The sequence below is a fragment of the Lampris incognitus genome, chromosome 18, assembly GCF_029633865.1.
Source record: "Lampris incognitus isolate fLamInc1 chromosome 18, fLamInc1.hap2, whole genome shotgun sequence".
NCBI lineage: Eukaryota > Metazoa > Chordata > Actinopteri > Lampriformes > Lampridae > Lampris > Lampris incognitus.
Genome location: NC_079228.1, coordinates 21,422,692 through 21,444,666, shown reverse-complemented (window position 1 = coordinate 21,444,666; position 21,975 = coordinate 21,422,692). Strand labels below are relative to the sequence as shown.

Below are 21,975 nucleotides of genomic sequence, written 5' to 3'. Positions count from 1 at the left end.
TTCCAAATGTGCTCTGACAGCAGAAGCTAACATGCTAGTTTGACAGCTCAGTTCATAGATCAGATAATGCGACGACTGGCTGGTCAACAATAAGTCTTCAGACGACCGCGAATCAGCCATCGCCTGTTTACACGTAGAAAAGATCCCTGCCTCTGTTTATGTGCCACGTTATGTCCACAACCTCAAGAGCTCAGCATCATCACAAAGCCACAGTATCGGGGCACAACAATGGAAAATATGGGCGTTCAGGGAAGTTCTCAACTTTCTGAGTAACGTTAGACAGGCTGCATAGTTTAGGAATAACAGAGTCTATTGCCTCGGGAAATCTGCTCGTTAATTCCAGTTTTTGTTGTGTGCAATGTGGTTGTATCTTGCTGCACAGAAAGGTGTCTGATGTTATGAATAATTTATAGCTTACAGCGGAGCAGTGAGCTTTCTACTGTACTTGACCGCTGTCCGTTAAATTGCTAAAGATTGGTCTGTTTCATTCAGACCTTAAGTCGTTGGTATGGATGATATACAGCATAAACGTGGGTTTTGTCTTGACAGGGCCTGAAAAGCCCCCAAGAAAGCATGGCAGACCTTAGCCCTGTGGAGAACCTGAGGATTCCCAGCAAGGTAGGTTAGCTGAATGAGACTTGAGCTGCATGTCAAACTCTAATTAGAAAACAATCTATTTTCACCATAACTTCAATAGAAGAGACCGACTAATAATGTAAATGATCAGCTAATTGGAGTTATTTTTTCCACTTTCATTTGTTTTCCTCATCTAATTCGAATTGTGAGATGTTTTGTTGGAGTAGATGTGTTTTTAGGTATGATGACAGAAAGACAGAGAAGACAATGGGGGAAACCTATTTTATTTTCTGTGTTTCTATCCATTTAACAATATACAACAAAAGCAAGCATTGCCACATAATTCTTTATATATTTTGATATACCTTTTTTTTTTAATCACGCACACCAGACATTTTGACACTCTGTTATGCTTAAAGCATGCATTTCAATCGGGTTTGCAAGCAATTCCATCATAACAACTCCAGTGATTGAGGTTGGTTTTGATGAGATGCCTTTGGGATTAACCTAGTTATTTGGCCTTTTATTGTATGCCTGCTAATTATTATTTTAAGTTTTATACTGCTCTCCGAAGCTTTCATCTGGGACATCCCAACTCCACATTGCTCCATTGAATAAGCTGGGAAAAGATGTGTCATGTTGCCCAATTCTATCACGAATGACATTCTTTGCATCATTGAAACTTCTGTTAGACTGGAATGTGGTCTTCAACACTGATGGTATTTCAGGAATGTGTAATGTGTTCCACATCATTAATGTTATCAGTCACCATTAGTTACAATAAGGATCTGTCAAAAGCCACTTTTAGTTCAATTTGTCAAGAGAACTCGTAGCTACTTGTAGTTCAATTTGTGCAAGGGACAGCAAAATAACTACATATTAGGAATGGACTCACTCACTTGGAGCTCTGCTCACTGCAAGCTGCACTTGCTTTGGCTTTGCCTCGTAAGTTTGACCTTCTCTTAGCACAGCTGACTAGAACTGGGAAGGTGACCAACCCATTTATTCACAGTGCTTCATGATACTCGGCTAAGTTAATTCAAGTAGACATTTAATTTCACTGCTTCTAAAGACTTAACCTTTGATGGCCACATATAATTTCTTCAGTGTGTTGTGGTTTATACTGGAAACACGCTGGTCGAGTAAATGGTCTTTTGTGGTTGACATTGTTTGGATTGTCACTGTAAGCTGTTTGAGCAGTGATGTGTGGAAGTGTGTCCTTGACAAGCAAGTGGGCGTTGCTAATTTTTCACGTGTTTGTGTATTGCACAGGATGAAATATACTGCCGATCATTAGCTGGGGGGGATCTGTTTTCATGTTATCTCGTCTTAGTGTAGCCAAAAAGTTCCTAATGTATTTTAGATCATGTGCATATTTCAAAAGCCCTGTGGTCACAAGCTACTGTCTTTTGAAATAATAAACTGACAGCTGATTTTTTTTTTTTGACTGTTGTAAAGAGTAATGCTTAATCATTTGTTTGTGCCAGATATAGGGCTGGTGTTCAGTACTATTGCAATAAAAGTGCTGTCCATTATGCATTCACAAAGGAGGAAAATAATGTTTTACAGCCTACCTGTTAAAATCGCCGACAATTACAACAACTTAAAGGCCCAATGTTTTGGAGAAATTATTACAAGGCTATTGTCAGACAAAAAACTACTGACACATAATTAAATACTTTTACCTCGATAAGAAAAGAACAGTAATTTATTCTTGTGCTGTAATACACACCAGAGTGAAAGTGACTGTGATTGTGTCCAGGAAGATATGTCTTTATTCATGTAAGAGGTTTTTTGGCTCACCCATGAAATACGAACCTACCAGGAACCCTAGAGCCACTGTAAACCAATCAAAACATGTTTTTAAAATTTTTTTTTTTGGAGACAACAAACCAAGAAGAAAAGAAAAAGGTGGATGGAAAAATCCATGAGAACAATAACACTGGGGTGACATAATCATACAGGACATAACCAAATGCAACAAAACAATGAGTGGGGGGGGGAAATCCACACTCGGAAAAAGGAGAAAATAATAACAATAATGATGGTGATAATAATAATGATAAAAATAATAACCACAATAATGGCAACAACAAAAGTAAAAATAATAATAATGTTAATAACATTAAAAATCACAAAGAAGAAGTGAGATAGTCAGAGAGCTGAAGAAAGTAGACAGGAGTATAAGGAGATGCAGTGTAAAGTGAAGAGAGAGGTGGCAAAGGAAAAGGCGTACGGTGAGTTGTATGACAGGTTAGACACTAAGGAAGGAGAAAAGGACTTGTACCGATTGGCTAGACAGAGGGACCGAGCTGCGAAGGATGTGCAGAAAGTTAGGGCGATCAAGGATAGAGATGGAAATGTGCTGACAAGCGAGGAGGGTGTGTTGAGAAGGTGCAAGGAGTACTTCGAGGGGCTGATGAATGAAGAAAACGAGAGAGAGAAAGAGAGCGAGAAGGTTAGATGATGTGGGGATAGTGAATCAGGAAGTGCTGTGGATTAGCAAGGAGGTAGTGAGGGCAGCTATGAAGAGGATGAAGAGTGGAAAGGCAGTTGGTCCTGATGACATACCTGTGGAGGCATGGAGATGTTTAGGAGAGATGGCAGTGGAGTTTTTAGCTAGATTGTTTAACACAATCTTGGAAAGTGAGAGGATGCCTGAGGAGTGGAGAAGAAGCATACTAGTACCGATTTTCAAGAATAAGGGCGATGTGCAGAACTGTAGCAGCTACAGAGGTGTAAAGTTGATTAGCCACAGCATGAAGATATGGTTAAGAGCAATATAAGCTAGGTTAAGAGGACAGGTGAGGATTAGCGAGCAGCAGTATGGTTTCATGCTGCGAAAGAGCGCCACAGATGTGATGTTTGCTTTGAGAATGTTGATTGAGAAGTATAGAGAGGGCAGAAGGAGTTACATTGTGTCTGTGGCTTTAGAGAAAGCATATGACAGGGTGCCGAGAGAGGAGGTGTGGTATTGTATGAGGAAGTCAGGAGTTGCGGAGAAGTATGTAGGAGTGGTGCAGGATATGTATGAGGAAAGTGTGGCAATGGTGAGAGGTGCGGTTGGAATGTCAGATGGGTTCAAGGTGGAGTTGGGATTACATCAAGGGTTGGCTCTGAGCTCTTTCTTGTTTGCAATGCTGATTGACAGGTTGACAGACGAGATCAGGCAGGAGTCTCCATGGACTATGATGTTTGCGGATGACATTGTGATCTGTAGTGAGAGTAGGGTGCAGGTTGGGGAGAGCCTGGAGAGGTGGAGGTATGCACTGGAGAGAAGAGGAATGAAATTAGTAGGAGCAAGACGGAATACCTATGCGTGAATGAGAGGGAGGACAGTGGAATGGCCAGGATGCAAGGAGTGGAGGTGATGGAAGACGTATGAGTTTAAATACTCGGGGTCAACTGTCTAAAGTAACGGGGAGTGCAGGAAAGAGGTGAAGAAGAGAGTGCAGGCAGGGTGGAGTGGGTGGAGAAGACTGTCAGGAGTGATTTGCAACAGAAGGGTACCAGCAAGAGTTAAAGGGAAGGTTTACAAGATGGTTGTGAGACCAGCTATGTTATATGGTTTGGAGACAGTGGCACTGACGAAAAGACAGGAGGTGGAGCTGGAGGTGGCAGAGTTGAAGATGCTAAGATTTTCATTGGGAGTAACGAAGAAGGACAGGATTAGGAATGATTATATTAGAGGGACCGGTCATGTTGGATGGTTTAGAGACAAAGCAAGAGAGGCAAGATTGAGATGGTTTGGATATGTGTGGAGGAGAGATGCTGGGTATATTGGGAGAAGGATGCTGAATATGGAGCTGCCAGGGAAGAGGAAAAGAGGAAGGCCAAAGAGGAGGTTTATGGATGTGGTGAGAGAGGACATGGAGGTGGCTGGTGTGACAGAGGAAGACGCAGAGGACAAGAAGAGATGGAAATGGATGATTCGCTGTGGCGACCCCTAACGGGAGCAGCCGAAAGCAGTAGTAGTAATAACATTAAAAATTACAAAGTTGTTGGGAGGCAAATAATAAGGATAAATCAAGTGTGTATGTGTTTGCTTGCATGCACGTGTGTGTGTTTGCATGCATGTGTGTGATGAGCATGTGGATGTGTTTGGATGATCAGGGCCCAGCATCACCAGCCCCCCGACTGGTGCACAGTGCAGGGTGAATGGGGTCTGATTTTCCCTTGTTATTCTAATCATGAAAGTGTTTCATGATTAGTATGTAGAATATTCTCTTGTGTTTTGGGAGAAGGGAAGTGTTGAATGGTTGATTCTTTTCCACTTTCTGTTATCATAAACTGTCATGACCCTGGCAGACAAGAGAGGACATGTGAGCCTTGGAAAGGACATATTAAACTTTGACTCTCATCACCAGTGCTCCTAAGGGTGTGTGCTCCTTCTTTGCCTTCAGGGACCTAGGGCTTCTGATCCCATTTTTTACAATCATCGTGAGGCAGTGTACACTGATGAGCCAAAACATTATGACCACTTGTGCAATATGCTGTTGGTCCTTCGTGTGCCATCAAAATGGCACTGACCCACCAAGGCATGGACTCTACAAGACCTCTGAAGGTGTCTTGTGGTATCTGGCACCAAAACATTTGCTACAGATCCTTTAAGTCCTGTAAATTTTGAGATGGAACAGCTGTGGATCGGACTTGTCAGTTCAGCACATTCCACAGATGCTCAATCAGATTGAGATCTGGAGAATTTGGAGGCCAGGGCGACCAACACCTTGAACACTTCATCATGTTTCTCAAACCATTCCTGAATAATGTGTGCAGTGTGGCAGGGTGCATTATCATGCTGAAAGAGGCCACTGCCATCAAGGAATACCATAGCCATGAAGGGGTGTATCTGATCTGCAACGATGTGTAGGTAGGAGGCACGTGTCAAATTGACATCCACATGTGTGGCTGGACCCAAGGTTTCCCTGCAGAACATTCCTCAGCGTATCACACTCCCTCCACTGATTTGTTGTCTTCCCACAGTGCATCCTGGTGCCATCACTTCCCCAGGTAAATAGCACACATGCACATGGCCATCCACGTGATCTAAAAGAAAACGGGACTCATCGCACCAGGCGACCTACTTCCACTGCTCATTATAGGTGCTTTCTGTGGTGGACAGGGGACATGATGGGCAATCTGACCAGTCTGCAGCTACACAGCCCCTTACGCTGCAGGGTATGATGCACAGTGTTGTGACACAGTTCTTCCATAACCATCATTAAAATTTTCTGTGACTTGTGCAATTGTCGGTTCTGACCAGATGGGATAGCCTTCGTTGCCCTTGTGCATTGATGAGCCTGGGGCGCCCAACGCCCTGTCACCAGTTTGTGGTTTGTCCCTCCTCGGACCACTTTCAGTAGTTATTCAACACTGCTGACCAGGAGCACCCCTCAAGCCTTGCCATGTCAGCTCTGATCCTCTGGCCATAACAATTTGGCCCTTGTCAAAGTCACTCGGGTCTTTACTGCTGCCCTTTTCCCCTGTATCCAACACATGGACCATGAGAACTGATTGTTCGCTTACCATCTAATCTACCCAGACCTTGACATGTGCCCTTGTTTGGAGACGATCAGTGTTATTCAGTTCACCTGTGAGTGGTCATAATGTTTTGTCTCACATATATATGTGTGTGTGTGGGGGGGGGGCTGTGATGGCCTGGCGGCCTGCCCAGGGTCAGTTAATTTTATAACTAAATACTTCATTGCAGGGTTATTATCTTTTAGAAATGAAGAGATATGCACACAGAATATATACACAACAACCTGAGGGCAGAGAGCAATACGATTCATCCATTATCCAAACCGCTTATCCTTACTCAGGGTCGCAGGGATGCTGGAGCCTATCCCAGCAGTCATTGGGCGGCAGGCAGGGAGACACCCTGGACAGGCCGCCAGACTTTCACAGGGCTGGCACACACACACACACACACACACACACACAAAATACCAGGGTAATACCAGTGCATACATATAATGTGGGCTTCTCTGTTGATGCAGAGCACTTCATGGAAGCAAAACAGAAAGTTTGAGTGAAAGAAAAAAAGGAAAGTGAGGAAAATCAAAGTGAGGAAATCAAAGTCCAGATAGAGAGATATATGTACACAGGATTCAGAGGTAGAGTTTAATACATCACATGATTGAGGACTGTAGGCAGATAATGTGAAAAAGACCAATATTTCTTTGAAAGTTGGCTAGAAAAAAAATATGATAATGCTTCAGTTGTAATGATGGCAAACAACGTGTATGCATGCATGTGTGAAATGTGGTGTTGCAGTGGTGTTTGAGGAAGGGTAGTTGGGGTCCCCGAGACCATATCTGATCATTGGGCCCTGAAATCCTGGCGGTGCCCCTGGATGCATGTAGTAGTTTGCAACCATTCATGTTTCCTCCCGTTCTCGCTGTGAAATCTTGAATCATTTATCATCCTGCTGAGATGAAAGCAACATCTGGCCGATGGTGGGAGTTGGAATTGGAGAGAGGATAAATATAATTTATGTTATCCTGTAAACATTTGGACATGGCTTGCAGAGTTTTGACAGCATTTGAGTAATGGGCTAAAATAAGTGTGTCTTAGGAAGGTGTGTGTGTGTGTGTGTGTGTGTGTTTGTGTATAAGAAGAGAGAGGGAAGCGCGATTGAAGAGGAGCAAGAATAGGAAGATATGTGCATGTCTTTGACCTTGCCTTTTCATCAAGGAGAGGTTGCTACTCTGAAATGTTCTGCAATTTTTGTTCATTTTCAGATGTGACTGAACCTCTTGGAAAGAGTAATTAATAGTAAAATTTTGCAGTGATACATAGGCTTTCTTTAAAATGGCTGGACGGAAGGGTGAAGGTGTGGACGGATGGACAGACAGACTGATAGATCTGATGGTGTGAATTTTTCTCAAATATTAATTATTAAGTTTAAAGTCCATGTTAAAAAAGTGATTGGTGCATGCAGTATTTGGGCAGTGCTAGGGGAAAAACTTTGACTGTTTTTCTATTTCTTGACTTTATCCCAGATTTGCTGGTCAGTGAGCTGTGGGTTATTATAGATCAGTTGGATTTTTGCCCCCTTTCTAACTCTGTCTGGCTGCAGGATAAAGTATAAGCTGCTTTCTCAAGTTCACGGGGGGGGGGGGGGGCAAAGCAGAAAGTAACGAGAATAAAAGTAATAAGAATCAAACCTTTGATGTCTATGGCACCCTTTATTCCCTCCAAATCTTTTCTGTGTGGAGTTCTTTACCCCCATTTAAGAGGTAGCTTTAAAGTCTTCTTATATGGCCTTAGTGGTGCAAAGTCTCCCGGTAAACCGGCGGGGTTCCTGGAGGTTTCCAATACCTTGCCGCACGACTCGAAGCTTCTGCATGCCCTGCTGTGAATACCAGCAGTCCGTGTAGTTACCTGCTTCTGCCAGTAGGGGTCACTCTCAGTTTAGCCTTCACATACATCTATGAAGCGTTCTGTCCACGCGTCTCTCTCACCTGTGTATGGTTTGAGGTGAATAACTGTAATCACATCACAGGTGTTCGTGCGCACAGGTGACTGGGTAGCCCGCTTGATATTGGTGTATTTATCAGCACTACTCGGACCTAATCTCAATGGCCAAGAACCTGAAAGTAAATTGTTTTTTATTTCCTGAGATATAGGTGGGGTCTAAGCCTATAAAAAAAAAGCCCCTAGCAATGTGATCCTACAATGAAACACAGCTCACTCCCCAGGACCCACACAATCTCTATGGCAGCCTAGTCGGTAATTGTGAAGTCCAGTCGGTGACGTCATACAAGCGTACAGCCCGAAGCTGTTCTGATGACAATAAGTGGGAGCCCATATGTAGCAGCAACTATGAATTTCATATACCTTCACCTCCATGAAAAGCGTCCCTTTTCTTTTGTTCCTTTTCTTGCAGAACTGCACACATGCACTTCGTGACATTGCAAACACGGAGGGGGTCTCTTGCGGTTTAGCTGACAGGCTGACAGCGGTAAGGTACATTAACATGTCAGCTGAAAGGCGGCAGTATCCCATCTCCCTTTAGCACAGCGCGCCCACAGCCGCAAGACAGCCTGGACATGCCATGATTCTCACCGTGATTACGTCCTAATGTCCCAGGGGACCACTGCGTTTAACCCCTAGCTTCTGGAGCTGATTAGAACATACCTCCGAGGAAAATTGTGTGTGTGGGGGGGGGGGGGGGGGGTCCATAAATCTGCCTCATCTATTACAAGGTGGAGGCTTTGATTTTGTACATAATCAATGACTAACTACACAGTGGAAATAATAGGCCCCATCTCAATCACTTCAGCGCCTCCTCATCTCCTCTCCCTCCGTCTGCTCGGGTGTTTTTTCCACTCACCTGGTTACTATTTACGCAGCCGCCTGAGTATTGTTGCATCCCGCCATTGTCGAGTGCCTTTTGTCCCGAGCTTGATATGCTGCATTCAATTAGCACTCCACTTTGATTCTTTGATAAGGCTTGTTAATCATCCCACACTTTGGATGCAAATAGATTTCTAATTTCTAATAAATGATGAGAATTGAATTTGTTTGTGTGTGTGTGTGTGGGGGGGGGGTGCAGTTATGGCACGTTTTTCCTTGAATCCTTCAAAGTGAATTTTGATTAAAGCCTTATCGTGGTTGGTGTTTGGTTTTTACAGGTGGGGCTAGGATGGAGTTGGAAGAGCGGGGGTATTTTTTATTTTATTTATAAGGGGGGCTAGGGAGGGGAGGGAATTTCTATCCGAGGTTGTGCATCGATGAGTCATTTACTTAGAGCTGTAAAAGCTCTTTGAAGGTGAGAGAGAGAGAGAGAGAGAGAGAGAGAGAGAGAGAGAGAGAGAGAGAGAGAGAGAGAGAGAGAGAGAGAGAGAGAGAGAGAGAGAGAAAGAAAAGAGCGAAGTGAATTGCTTCAACTGCAATGGATCGCTGGATAGAGGCCCCCTCCTCTGTGTTGTTTTACCTCCTCTAACTCTGTCGGTGAGTCACCCACTTCATCCCTCTTCCTGTTCGTCCTGCTCTTTCTCCGTTGCTCATCTCCCACCCACCCTCTTACGACGAGGAGAAACCGATCTTCTGCCTTCACACCTCCTTTTTCCACACTCACACACTTGTCCACATATTCCCCTGGGGCTCCACTCCCTCAGTCAGCAGCCTCAAACACAGCAATGCACGTGCACACAAGCATAACCATCTGTGTGTACTCCAGATGCACAATGCACATGCCCTCACTACAACATGCATGCACACATACAAAAATGCATACATGCTCACATTCTCCCGCCTACACACACAGGGACATGTTTTAAAGACTTTATTTGAGGGGGGTTATTGGATTACATTGAATTAAAGTTCCTAAGCCCCACCTCATAAACATGTGCACACACAGTCACATAGTTTCATGTATGGCACACTTACTGGGCGCAGTGCAGGGTGATGTTAAGTGGATGGCATGCCTACTGGGTGCAGTGCTGGGTGATGTTAACTGGATGGCACACTTACTGGGTGCAGTGCAGGGTGATGTTAACTGGCAAGCTGTCGGTGGCCAGGCAGGGGTTTGTAACAGGGTCTTCGTGATCAGTTGCTGCTGTCATCCAGAGTGGGTACGATTTTATAGACAGAGGAAAACTCTGAAATCATTTAGCCTGTTACTCCATACCCATCTAAACTCACCTACTGACCAAGCCTCTGCTCTATTTTTGTAATTGTTTTTGTTGAGTGTGCTTTCTAGCGGTGATCCCAGATGTAGGGAAAGGCAGCTTCAATCCCATCATAAAGAATTCACCATCAAGGATACCATCAAATACAGGACACACAACATGGGACAAGACACGGCACAGCATTTCTAAAAAAAAATAAAAAATCTTGGGCATCCGGGTAGCATACCTGTCTGTTCCATTGCCTACCAACATGGGGATCGCTGGTTCGAATCCCTGTGTTACCTCCGGCTTGGTCAGGTATCCCTACAGACACAATTGGCCATGTCTGTGGGTGGGAAACCGGATGTGGATATGTGTCCTGGTTGCTGCAGTAGCACTTCCTCTGGTCAGTTGGTGCACCTTTTTGGGGGGGAGGGGACTGGGGAATAGTTTGATCCTCCCACGTGCTACGTCCTCCTGGCAAAACTCCTCACTGTCAGGTGAAAAGAAATGGCTTGCGACTCCACATGTATTGGAAGAGGCATGTGGTAGTCTGCAGCCCTCCCTGGATCGGCAGAGGGGGTGGAGCAACGAATGGGACGGCTCGGAAGAGTGGGTTAGTTGGCCAAAGTAAAAGTGGGGAGAAATAGGGGGGGGGGAATCCCCCTCAAAAAAATCCATCTTATCTAGTTCTATGCACCTCATCATCCCTAATCTTCCTGGCGCCTTTGTTTCCGTCGTCGTTTCCGTTGTCTCATTGACATGTACCTCCATTACTCCTCATTAAGCCCACTGAAGTGGGGACCGCTGGGGAGGTGGTTTTTAAAACTCTTAAAGGACTCGACCTCAGTGATAAGCCTCGACGGATGCACCACTTGCTGATCAATAAGGCTCTGATGATTCCCAGAGATGTTTCAGAGGGTTCCCTGCCGTATTTTTTTTTCTTTCTCATTCGCTCATTTATTCCCTCTCCTCCACCTCCTGCTCCTCCTCCCCGCCGTTTCTCAAGGCTGCTCGCCTTTGTCCATGACAGAGCAAAGCCCGACGAAATGAGCCGCAATTTGCCACTAAATCCCTTGATAAATGTTTTCACTCCCTGTCTTCTCTGATCTACACACCTCCTCCCTCCCTCCCGCCAACCCCCATTCTGATTATTCTATCCTCTCTCTGCACTTATTCCTTCACTCCTTCCACTTGTGCTCCTACTCCCCTGCTCCTCTCGCCTTGCCTCGGCCTGTCTCCTCCCTCCTGCCTTTTCTGCCTTTGTTCCTCTCCTCTCATGTCTCTTCATCATCACTATTGCCATGTCTGTTTATCTTTCCCTCTCTCTTTTTTAAGTTTTGTTTGTCTGTTTCCGAGCTTCATTTGATTGTTTTATTTCTTGTGCTCTCTGCAAGTGGTAATGATGGCATTTTTGATTTTGTTTTGGACTTCCCTCTATCCTGTTGTCTCTCCTGTTCCTCCTGATCTGTCTGTCTGTTTCTTTATTGAAAAAAAAAGGGCGGCACAGTAGCGCAGTGGTTAGCACTGTTGCCTCACAGCAAGAAGGTCCTGGGTTCAAACCCCAGGCCATCCCAGGTCCTTTCTGTGTGGAGTTTGCATGTTCTCCCCTTGTTTGTGTGGGTTTCCTCCTACCATCAGAAAGACATGCATGTTAGGGTGAATACTCCTGTCTGTACCTCTGAGTAAGGCAATGGAAAGAGGAACTGGAGTTGGTCCCCGGGTGCTGCAGCTGCCCACCACTCCTGTACCATAGGATGGGTTAAATGCAGAGAACACATTCGTCGCAAGAATGCAATGACAAAATAAAATGGCCTCCTCCTCCTTCTTCTTCTTCTTCTTCTTCTTCTTCTTCTTCTTCTTCTTCTTCTTCTTCTTCTTCTTCTTCTTCTTCTTCTTCTTCTTCTTCTTCTTCTTCTTCTTCTTCTTCTTCTCCTGTCTTTGCAATCAAGCAATTCTAATGTGCTTTATTGTCATGACAAAATTGACATCTGTGTTGCCAAGGCATTAAGAAACAGATTTTTTGAAAACAAAAGCATGAAAGGGTACTAAGTAAAGTCATCTCAACAACTTTTGTATAATGGAAGACTCTCTGTCTCTGTCTGTCTCTGTCTATTGAAGGAAGAGCTACGGGAGCTGAGGGAGCAGCCTATCGACCCCCAGGCAGAACAGGAGATCATTGATGGCATCGAGGAGGTCTTCTTCTCCAGCGACTCATTTGATATGGTGCAGCACGAGCTGGAGGTCAGACACTGTGTAGATACATAAACAAATAGATAAATAAATATGGGCAAATCGCTGAAATCACTGAACCACTCACCCGTATAAACAGGATTTACAATAGACTTGAGGGCCCACCACCTCCATAAACTGATAAGCCTTCCAGGTGTATCACATTTGAGTGACTCTGATTCTAGTAATATTGCATTTATTTATTTAGTTATTTATTAACCATGAAAGAATATCATGGATGAGAAGCAAACACGGTCTGACTGGCACAGTTTAAAGTCTTTCTCACCTGAGCGGCACTTACGTTGCACATTTGCTGAGCCAACCGCATGCCATTGACTTCTGGACTGATGGATTGCATCCGCCGAACAGAGGAAGGGTGTGAAATCTCATTAGATTTAGCCTGGTATCACTATACCATCTGAAATGAGACTTTCAGTCAAGGGGAAAGTAATTACCTATCATTCTCTGGGCTCTGGGTTGGAAATATCTTTATTTTTTTCTCTCAGCAGTTTGTTTGTCGTTTACCTGATAACATCCTCCTTGTGTACTAATTTGACTTGTGGTGCAGTGAGGTGTGTGTGTGTGTGTGTGTTTTCCTTTTGTAACTAATTTTTCTTTCTTGTGTTTTAATGAAGGAAGGACTAGCTATTTATTTTTGCCGGCTGAAGTTCTTTCTAAATGGCTGCTGAGATGTATGTGAAGCCTACATTTCTCACAAATGAAGATTAGCTTTCTAGAAACAATTGAAAAGCCCTCTTGTAACTCTGAGCTCCAGTCTGAGCGTTTTTTTTCCTTGGACCATAATTCTACTTTGATTGTTTCTCTGTCAGCAGTATGTAGATACAGAGAAGTTTAATTCTGCTGAAGGCTGTTAATTCTCAGAATTGCTGTGCAGGTGTATAGCAGCAAGATGAGCTCAAAGGCATTGATTGTGGATGTTTGTGCTTAGGTCTTGCATGCCTTCGCATATGTAGGACAACGTATTATGAATGGACTGTACAATTAGTGTGTGTGTTTGCAGAAGCTCCCACCTGAGCTGAACCTGCAAGAGCTGGAAGAGTACAGAGACAAGTTGAAGAGACAGCAGGCAGCGGTAAGTGGCGCACCCACACACACACACACACACACACACACACACACACACACAGAAAGACTGTTAATGCCATACCTATATATGTGACACCTGGCATGATGTGAATCCGTTCGTGGCATGAACCTGGCATCTCTAATGTAACACAACAGCACCTTCACCAATGCTGCAGATTCCTTTTGCACATTGTTTTTACCAGAGAGACAGGATGCATCAAACTTTGCCTGGAAACCCTATTTGGAGATTTCCCCTTGTTCTGCTCCCCTAAATGAAGTAATAGATGGGCTGTATCCAGAGTTGTGACCAAGTCACTGTTATGCAAGTCATAAGTAAGTCTCAAGTCTTAACCTTCGAGTCTCAAGTCAAGTCCCAAGTCATGAAGGGCAAGTCTCAAGTCAAGTCCCAAGTCACCGAGCTCAGGTCAAGTCAAGTCACAAGTCCCTAATTTCAGGTGTCAAGTCATCAAGTCTCAAATGTAGAGTGTTTTATACCAATTTAACACATTTTTTTTTAATTCAGGTAATATTAAATTGTTTCATTACAATAGTACATAAATAAACCACAGATAATGTTAGAAATAATTTTTATTTTATTGTGTTCAAATTTGGATTTTGTTTTCCATTTAAGAAATAATAAAAGGCACACTCTAAATCACAAATGAGCACACAACTCTTAATAACAATACAAAACATATTGATCATTACAATACACAATAAACAAACACTCTCTCTGCTTGTCTAGTTCGACCTACAATTCATTGCACTTGCAAAATATCAAGTTGGCTAGGACTTTATCGCCTCCCTCCAAAGCCACTCCTCCAAAACACGCAAACACGCACTGCCTGACTAGCCTACTTCTGGAGGTAGATAGGTTGACAGGCAGGTAGGCCATCCAATCATTTTAACTGGACACCTTAAAATGATTGGATGGGTTTATTACGGTCCTGTGACTTCCACAGATTACTCTTTTTATTTTTTTAATTTAGTGTCAGAGCATTTAATTTAGTGATTGCTGTCGGGATGTAAAGAGAATTGCAAAAAATATAACAAATAGTGCTTCTGAAAAAAATTGCCTTCCCTACCTTTAATTATTTGACTCCCTAGATTAGTGGAATCAGGGGTGCTGTTGGTGTAATTCAATAAATACATGGGCTGTGTGTGACGAAAGGCGCACCCTACTTATGTACGTGTATTAAGTACCGATGTACGTGACGATGTGTACTTAATAAGCGTACATTAAAATATATAGGGGTGCGTTTTTGGTCACAGCCATGGAGGTTTTAGAACCACTGGACTAGACACAAGGGAGTATTTCACAAAGCTGGCTAACTGAGTATGCCTGACATCTGCGCAAAGTAAACCCTGGAAATCTTTCAGATCTGGAACATGGATTGAAGTAAAAAGAGCTGTCCCGGCTTCACTCTGCGCAGAAGTGAGGCTTACTTAGTTAGCCAGCTTTGTGAAATAACCTACTACCCCATGGCTCTAATCTAAGCCTATGCTTAGTAGGCTATATTTCATATTGGGTGCAGTGCACTGTGTGTCATGCTCGGAGCATTATTTCAATTGCCATTGTGCCATACAAAAAGTGTTGTAATATAAGAAATTATAGGTATTAATTTTGGTTTCATGAAACAAGTAAATGTATTTATAAATGTTTATAATTCAGTGGAGAAAAATCTTTCCAAAGACATTATATAACTAGATTAATTTGAATCATGGAGATACTTTAATATTTTTTATTTATTTGTTTATTTGACAATGCACAATAAATATATTGCACCAGAATTAGCTATAAGCTAATTTGCGTCTGTAGTCCCTCGGCAGGAGTCGTCGGTAGCACATAATTCGGAGCATCAAGTCTAAACGCTCAATTAAAAACAGTGTAAACATAATCACGATTGAATACCACTAGTTCAGTGCCCGTTCGGAATGGGCTGATTTTCTCGAGAACCACATTATATTACCCATATTTAAAACTATATCATATTGTATTATAGTATGATACGTGAAACCATGCACTGAAACAGTGTTTGATTAGCTAATTATCAGGGGGCAACAGGGGATATGCTAACTCATTCTGGTGACTGCTACATCGCCCAGACATCGTTTGCCCACTGGGCCAGCATAATTGAATATTCGCTGTTAGGTGTTCTGAAACAGAACAGTACGTTCAATTGTATTTTTGAGATGAGATTGGGACGATGTTTGGGCAATATACTCTGGCGTATTCCAAACGGGCAGATTGGGTCTGCGTGTGTGTCTGACCACTCACACGCTACTGTACCTGTAGGCTAGCAAACAAACTTACTTCTCTTTGTGGCTTTTCAGATGACGCACAAAGTTTGACGTTGTTGAAATCCCATCTGATACTTTTGCTGCACATGTTTTACAAACGGCAGTCCTTTTCTTCCCAACAACTTCGAAGTTCTTATAGCCGTAAATAATTATTTTTGGAATCGTTCCAGCAGCTGCACTTGCCATGATTGCAAACTCTCCACGCTCATGTTGAGCAGAGCTGTATCACTGTTGACTTTCTACGAATGCACAGGAATAGAACCTTGTCTGCAGTCTTTGTTTGGGCATCACATCTTTTAAGAGGCGGATAGGAGCCCTCCTTAATTTAGTAACAATCCAGTTAGTGCAGCAGGGGCACTATGACTCATGAAGAGCCATAGGGCCAACAGAGAGTGAAGATGAAGTTTGGAGAGCGAGGGTGCACAGTAACAGTATTCAGTAACCAGAAATACAATAGTTTTCAGGAGCAAGTGGGTGTAAAACAACACCTGTGCAGGTGCTGACCTCTCACAGCAGGACGCTGGGATGTCAAGCACCCCCTTGCTGTGTTTTGATTTTACAGCCAGCGAGGTGTTTGCACTATAACGGATGTTGTGCTGAGGTCTCCCAGGTACTAAAAGACTCCCTGCCTGGGAGATAGCCTGTCTATAAACACTATTTATGGACAAAAAGGGCAAAAGAGCAGCTCCTGTGCTCCCTCAATCACCGATTTCTTCCACCGTATTTCCTCCACTTAACTCTCTGTTTTGTTCCCCCATTCTGATTTTTACTGCCTCTGCATACATGACCACCACACTTTTTATCCCTTCTTTCTGGTCCCCCCCCCCCCCCCCCCCACACACACACAGCAGACAACCTTCAGTCAAATTTTCCGGCACTCTTATCAGTACAGATTTGCTGTCTTACATGAGGGAACTTCCACCAGTCTACTCCTAACCTTCAGCTGTTAAGCGCAAAGATATGTGCTGCAATGTTGGGTGTGGGTGCACTTTTTAATGCAAACAGAAGGCACTTCTGCTGGTATCCAGCACCTACTTCCACTACCCACTTGCCGCATCGTGCATCATGTAGTTATGTAGTATAGTTAATACTTAATGGAATATTTGATTCTGTACTCAAAACCACTTTCCTAATATTCCTCAGCTCTGTACACATTACAATCATATTTCTTAGCAGGGCGGTACAGTGGCGCAGTGGTTAGCGCGGTTGCCTCACAGCAAGAAGGTCTTAGGTTTGAGTCCCGGGTAGTCCAACCTTGGGAGTCATCCCAGGTCGTCCTCTGTGTGGAGTTTGTGTGTTCTCCCCGTGTCTGTGTGGGTTTCCTCCGAGTGCTCCGGTTTCCTCCCACAGTCCAAAGACATGTAGGTCAGGTGAATCAGCCATGCTAAATTGTCACTAGGTGTGAATGTGTGAATGTGTGTGTGTGTGTGTGTGTGTGTGTGTGTGTGTGTGTGTGTGTGTGTGTGTGTGTGTGTGTGTGTGTGTGTGTGTGTGTGTGTGTCAGCCCTGTGATGGACTGGCAGCCTGTCCAGGGAGTCTCCCCCGCTGCTGCCCAATGACTGCTGGGATAGGCTCCAGCATCCCTGCGACCCTGAGAGCAGGATAAGCGGTTGGGATAATGGATGGATGGATGGATTTCTTAGCAGTCAGATACTTTCTAAGGGGAATATAGTAGAGACTCGTTGTTTCAAAATGTTCCAGTTTGTGGACATTGTAGTAATTTTCATTTTGGTTTTCGTCAGAAGGGGCCTTATCTCCTAAATGTCTTCCCTTCCCTGGTCTTCTCAGCTTTGAAATCTTCTTTGCATGTCATGTTACATCCTACGGTTTTCATGGGGGCGGCCCACTGAGTAAAATACAGATAAATAAATAAAAAATGATAGTGCAAACTTAACTGGCAAATAAAACCGATTCTAATTGATTTGTTTGAGGAAATAAAAGACAACATGGGGGCTTCTGAGGCTGGATTTTCCTGTTGAATCTAGCTGGTTCTGTTGCATGTAAAACAGGGTGGTGGGGAGATAATGAAACATGTTTCAAAGCTGCGTTTGCTGTTGGTCACCGTAATCGCTTTTGTTTGTCAGAGTTTCTTTGAAACTAGGCTAACACGTCCCCTTTCATGAAGGGACGGTATTGACTGATGTGGAGGTAATGGAAGTGCTTGCTGTGTAGGGTGATATCACACGTGTGCGTGGTGTGTTTCAGTAAACTAGCTTGGATCTGTCGTGATGACAGACAAATGCCGACTGGGAGTGGGCCAATTTCTACATGCACTTATTTTCTCTCTCTCTCTCTCTCTCTCTCTCTCTCTCTCTCTCTCTCTCTCTCTCTCTCTCTCTCTCTCTCTCTCTCTCTCTCTCTCTCTCTCTCTCTCTCTCTCTTTCACTCACACACTCACTTACTCACTAGAGAGTGTGAGTGAGTAAGAAAGATAGTGTGTGTGTGTGTGTGAGTGAGTGAGTGAGTGATTGAGTGAGTGAGTGAGAGACAGCGAGAGAGAGAGAGAGAGAAAATAAGTGTGAGAGAGAGTGTGTGTGACTCACTCACGTTCTCTCTCACTCACTGACACACTCACTCACTCACTCACACACACTGCCTCACTCACTCAATAACACACACACACACACACACTATCTTACTCACTCCCTCTCACTCACTCACTCACTCACTCACTCACTCACTCACTCACTCACTCACTCACTCACTCACTCACTCACTCACTCACTCACTCACTCACTCACACACACACACACACTATCTTACTCACTCCCACTGACTCACTCACTCACACACATACACACACACACCCGCACACACACACACACAGATATCAGTGTGTGAAACAGAGCGTAGACCTTGGTGAGGATGTGGTAATGATGCTTTCATATTTTCACCACAGGGCTGTCCTGTAAATGGTTCCTCATCCTGTCAAATGATGTGGAGACTCCACACCTTTTTAAAGAAATTTTTTTTTACCTGATACCATTAGTAAAGCTGTAAAGCCACTCAAACCACACGGCGTGTGTGTCTGTACAGGAGTTAGAGGGGGTGCAAAAGCACACTTGTGCAGGTCTACTAGTATAGCTAGCTGCCACTCTGCTTGCATAAACACTCATGGGGGTGTTTATAAATTGGTCTAATGCAATGACCCCCAAACATACACATACAAACACACACACACACACACACACACACCACCACCCTTTTCATTTTTCCATACCTTCTTTTTACCCCTCAGTGTCAATTTCATTCGGAGTAGTTCGTTAAAAAAAACAAAACTGGTATTGAGTGGGTCGAGAACGACTACTGGGTTCCCCTGCTACATCGGTCTAGCCTAATTGACGTCTCTGACACATGCCTGGCGCAGGCTCATCTCCCAGTTAATTGCCTTGTCTTGCCGCATGAATGTAGCCCATACGAAAGATGTCGGGGATGAGGTGCGTGTGTGAAATTTGCACGCATGACTGCGGGTTTGCCCATTTGAGTCATTGGCTGTGTGTGCAAGTGTGCTATATCCCCTGTGGATGCACGCACACACGGACACACACACACACACACACACACCGACACACACAAAGCTGCACGCCAATGGAGCCATCTTTAGGGAAAACCCCGTTTTGCACTGTCATGTCATTTTGAGTTATGGCTCCCATGCATTTCTGAGGAAGTGTTCAGCAGGACTGTGGGCTGTGAAGGTGTCGGAGAGAGCAGCTTTCATAACGCGGGTGAACATATTCAAATTCCTCAGCTTAAAACACTGACACCCTGTCCTACGGAAGCAACGGTTCCTCTCCCTCTCATCAGCTCTTGCAATGCTTATGCAACCTTTTCAGAATCTTATTAACCTGCAGAGCTGATCGCTGAAATGTGTGCGTGTGTGTGTGTGTGTGTGTGTGTGTGTGTGTGTGAGTTTGTATGTGTGAGAGAAATCCCATTATCTAATGAAACCTGCTCAACTTAAAAAACAAATTTACACTTACACACACACACACGCGCAAAGTTGTGAAGTGAGAATGGATTGACTGCTCAACATCACCATCTTGACATCCTTGTAAATATAGCTAAATATGTGGCCATGTTTACAAGGAATAGTCAAGTACTCGTCAGTGTGAAGAGGCTGTTCAGACCTGGTGTTTTGCATCAGACACATCCACATTATGCCAAGAGCTTGACGAGAAGGGTTGCATTTTCACACCCAGCATTAAAATGTATATCTAATGCATCTCGACAGGGTACTTGTGGTCGGATATCGGTTACCCCGCTCAGTAAGCAAATAACTACATGCATCACTTGTGTTTATGTGATTTACCAGGGTCTGACATAAGTACCCACTTTGTTGTTGCTTGTTGTTCTGACACAGAAGTAAATTTTCTTTGCCGTGCTGTCCAACTCCCGCAAGATAACTCCCGTTCTGTCTCCTCACAAAAACAATTCTTGGGGGGGGGGGGGGGGGCGGCTCTAGCTCCAGGTGGCGTGGCGGTCTATTCTGTTGCCTACCAACATGGGGATCGCCAGTTCGAATCCCCATCTTACCTCTGGCTTGGTCAGGCGTCCCTACAGACACATTTGGCAGTGTCTGCGGGTGGGAAGCCAGATGTGGGTATGTTTCCTGGTCGCTGCACTAGCGCCTCTGGTCGGTTGGAGTGCCTGTTTGGGGGGGGGGGGAACTGGGGGGAATAGCGAGCATGATCCTCCCACGCGCTACGTCCCCCAGGTGAAACTCCTCACTGTCAGGTGAAAAGAAGCGGCTGGCAACTCCACATGTATTGGAGGAAGCATGTGGAAATCTGCAGCCCTCCCCGGATTGGCAGAGGGGGTTGGAGCAGCAACTGGGATGGCTCGGAAGAGTGGGGTAATTGGATGGGTACCATTGGGGAGAAAAAGGGGAGGAAAAAAGATTCCCGTCCCATTTGTGCCATTATTATTAATGTTGTTGTTGTCGTCACCGTTATTACTAATATTATGTGTAAGGGGGTGTACTAGGCTTATTATATTATTATAGTCCATAGGGTTAGTGGTTGTGTCAGGGAAGGCATCCAACATAGAATTTTGCCAAATCATTACGCGGACTGACAAGACTGCCATGGGTGCTGTGCCCTCACAGCGTACTGATGGAAACTATCAAATCCGCTGTGGCGACCCCTGGGAAACGGGGAACAAGCAGGAAGAAGAAGAAGATACTCGGCTTATTATGCAATGCAGTGATTTTGATTTGAGACTCTGGCCATTCTTTCCATTGTTTGTCTCACTTAATTTCCATGCAAGTTATAGTTGTTTTTTTGTTGTTGTTGTTTTTTTTTTAATGTTTTTTTGTTGCTATAACCCAAACATGTCGTACAGCTGGTGGTGGATGGAACAAGAGCAAAATAAATAAATAAACAAATAAAATGTGGATACAACAGAGAATTACCATAACTTTGTTCACCGTCACGAAAACATTATGTATTCATAGGAAAATATAATATCCCCCCCCCCATCCAGTACTTCTCGGTCAAGTCAATTTTATTTATATAGCCCAATATATTTGCCTCAGTGGGCTTTACAGCAACACAACATCCTCCTTAGACCCTCACATTGGATTAGGAACAACTCCCTAAAAAACCCTTTAACAGGGAGAAAAAATAGGAAGAAACCTCAGGGAGAGCAAGAGAGGAGCGATCTCTCCCAAGACCGACAGACATGCAATGAATGTTGTGTGTACAGAATAAAACACAATTTACAGAATACAACATTGGAAGAGGATAACAGACTTATAATGGGATATGAAGAGTATGATGAGGAGGATGCCAGGCAGTGTCCAGATGCCACCAGAACAGCCCAGGACCTGAGCTATGTGACCACCCTCACCATGTAGACCTGACAGGAGGACAGACTACACATGCACACAGGGGAGACTCCCATCACACCATTCACATACACAGGTGAAGAGAATGGAGAAGACATTAGTCACACATTGGAGGGAGTGAAAGATACAACATTGAAACAGGGTAACAAAATTATTTGAATTTATAAGACATATAAAGAATGTGATGTGGAGGATGCCAAGTAGCATCCAGGTGGTGACCACCATCACCATGGAGACGTGGGAGGAGGACAGACTACACATGCACACAGGGGAGACTCGCATCACACCATTCACATACACAGAAGAAGAGAAAGAAGA

General features: G+C 44.1%; 1 protein-coding gene across 2 annotated transcripts in view; it reads left to right on the top strand.

Moving 5' to 3' along the window:
- vps50 (VPS50 EARP/GARPII complex subunit) overlaps window positions 1-21,975 on the top strand; it is a 188,420-nt gene that overhangs the window by 164 nt on the left and 166,281 nt on the right. For both annotated transcript variants that reach the window (XM_056298098.1, XM_056298099.1), the window contains exons 2-4: window positions 550-618; window positions 12,315-12,437; window positions 13,447-13,518. In XM_056298098.1, the coding sequence (XP_056154073.1) occupies window positions 550-618; window positions 12,315-12,437; window positions 13,447-13,518 (264 nt within the window). The remainder of the gene's footprint in view (window positions 1-549; window positions 619-12,314; window positions 12,438-13,446; window positions 13,519-21,975) is intronic.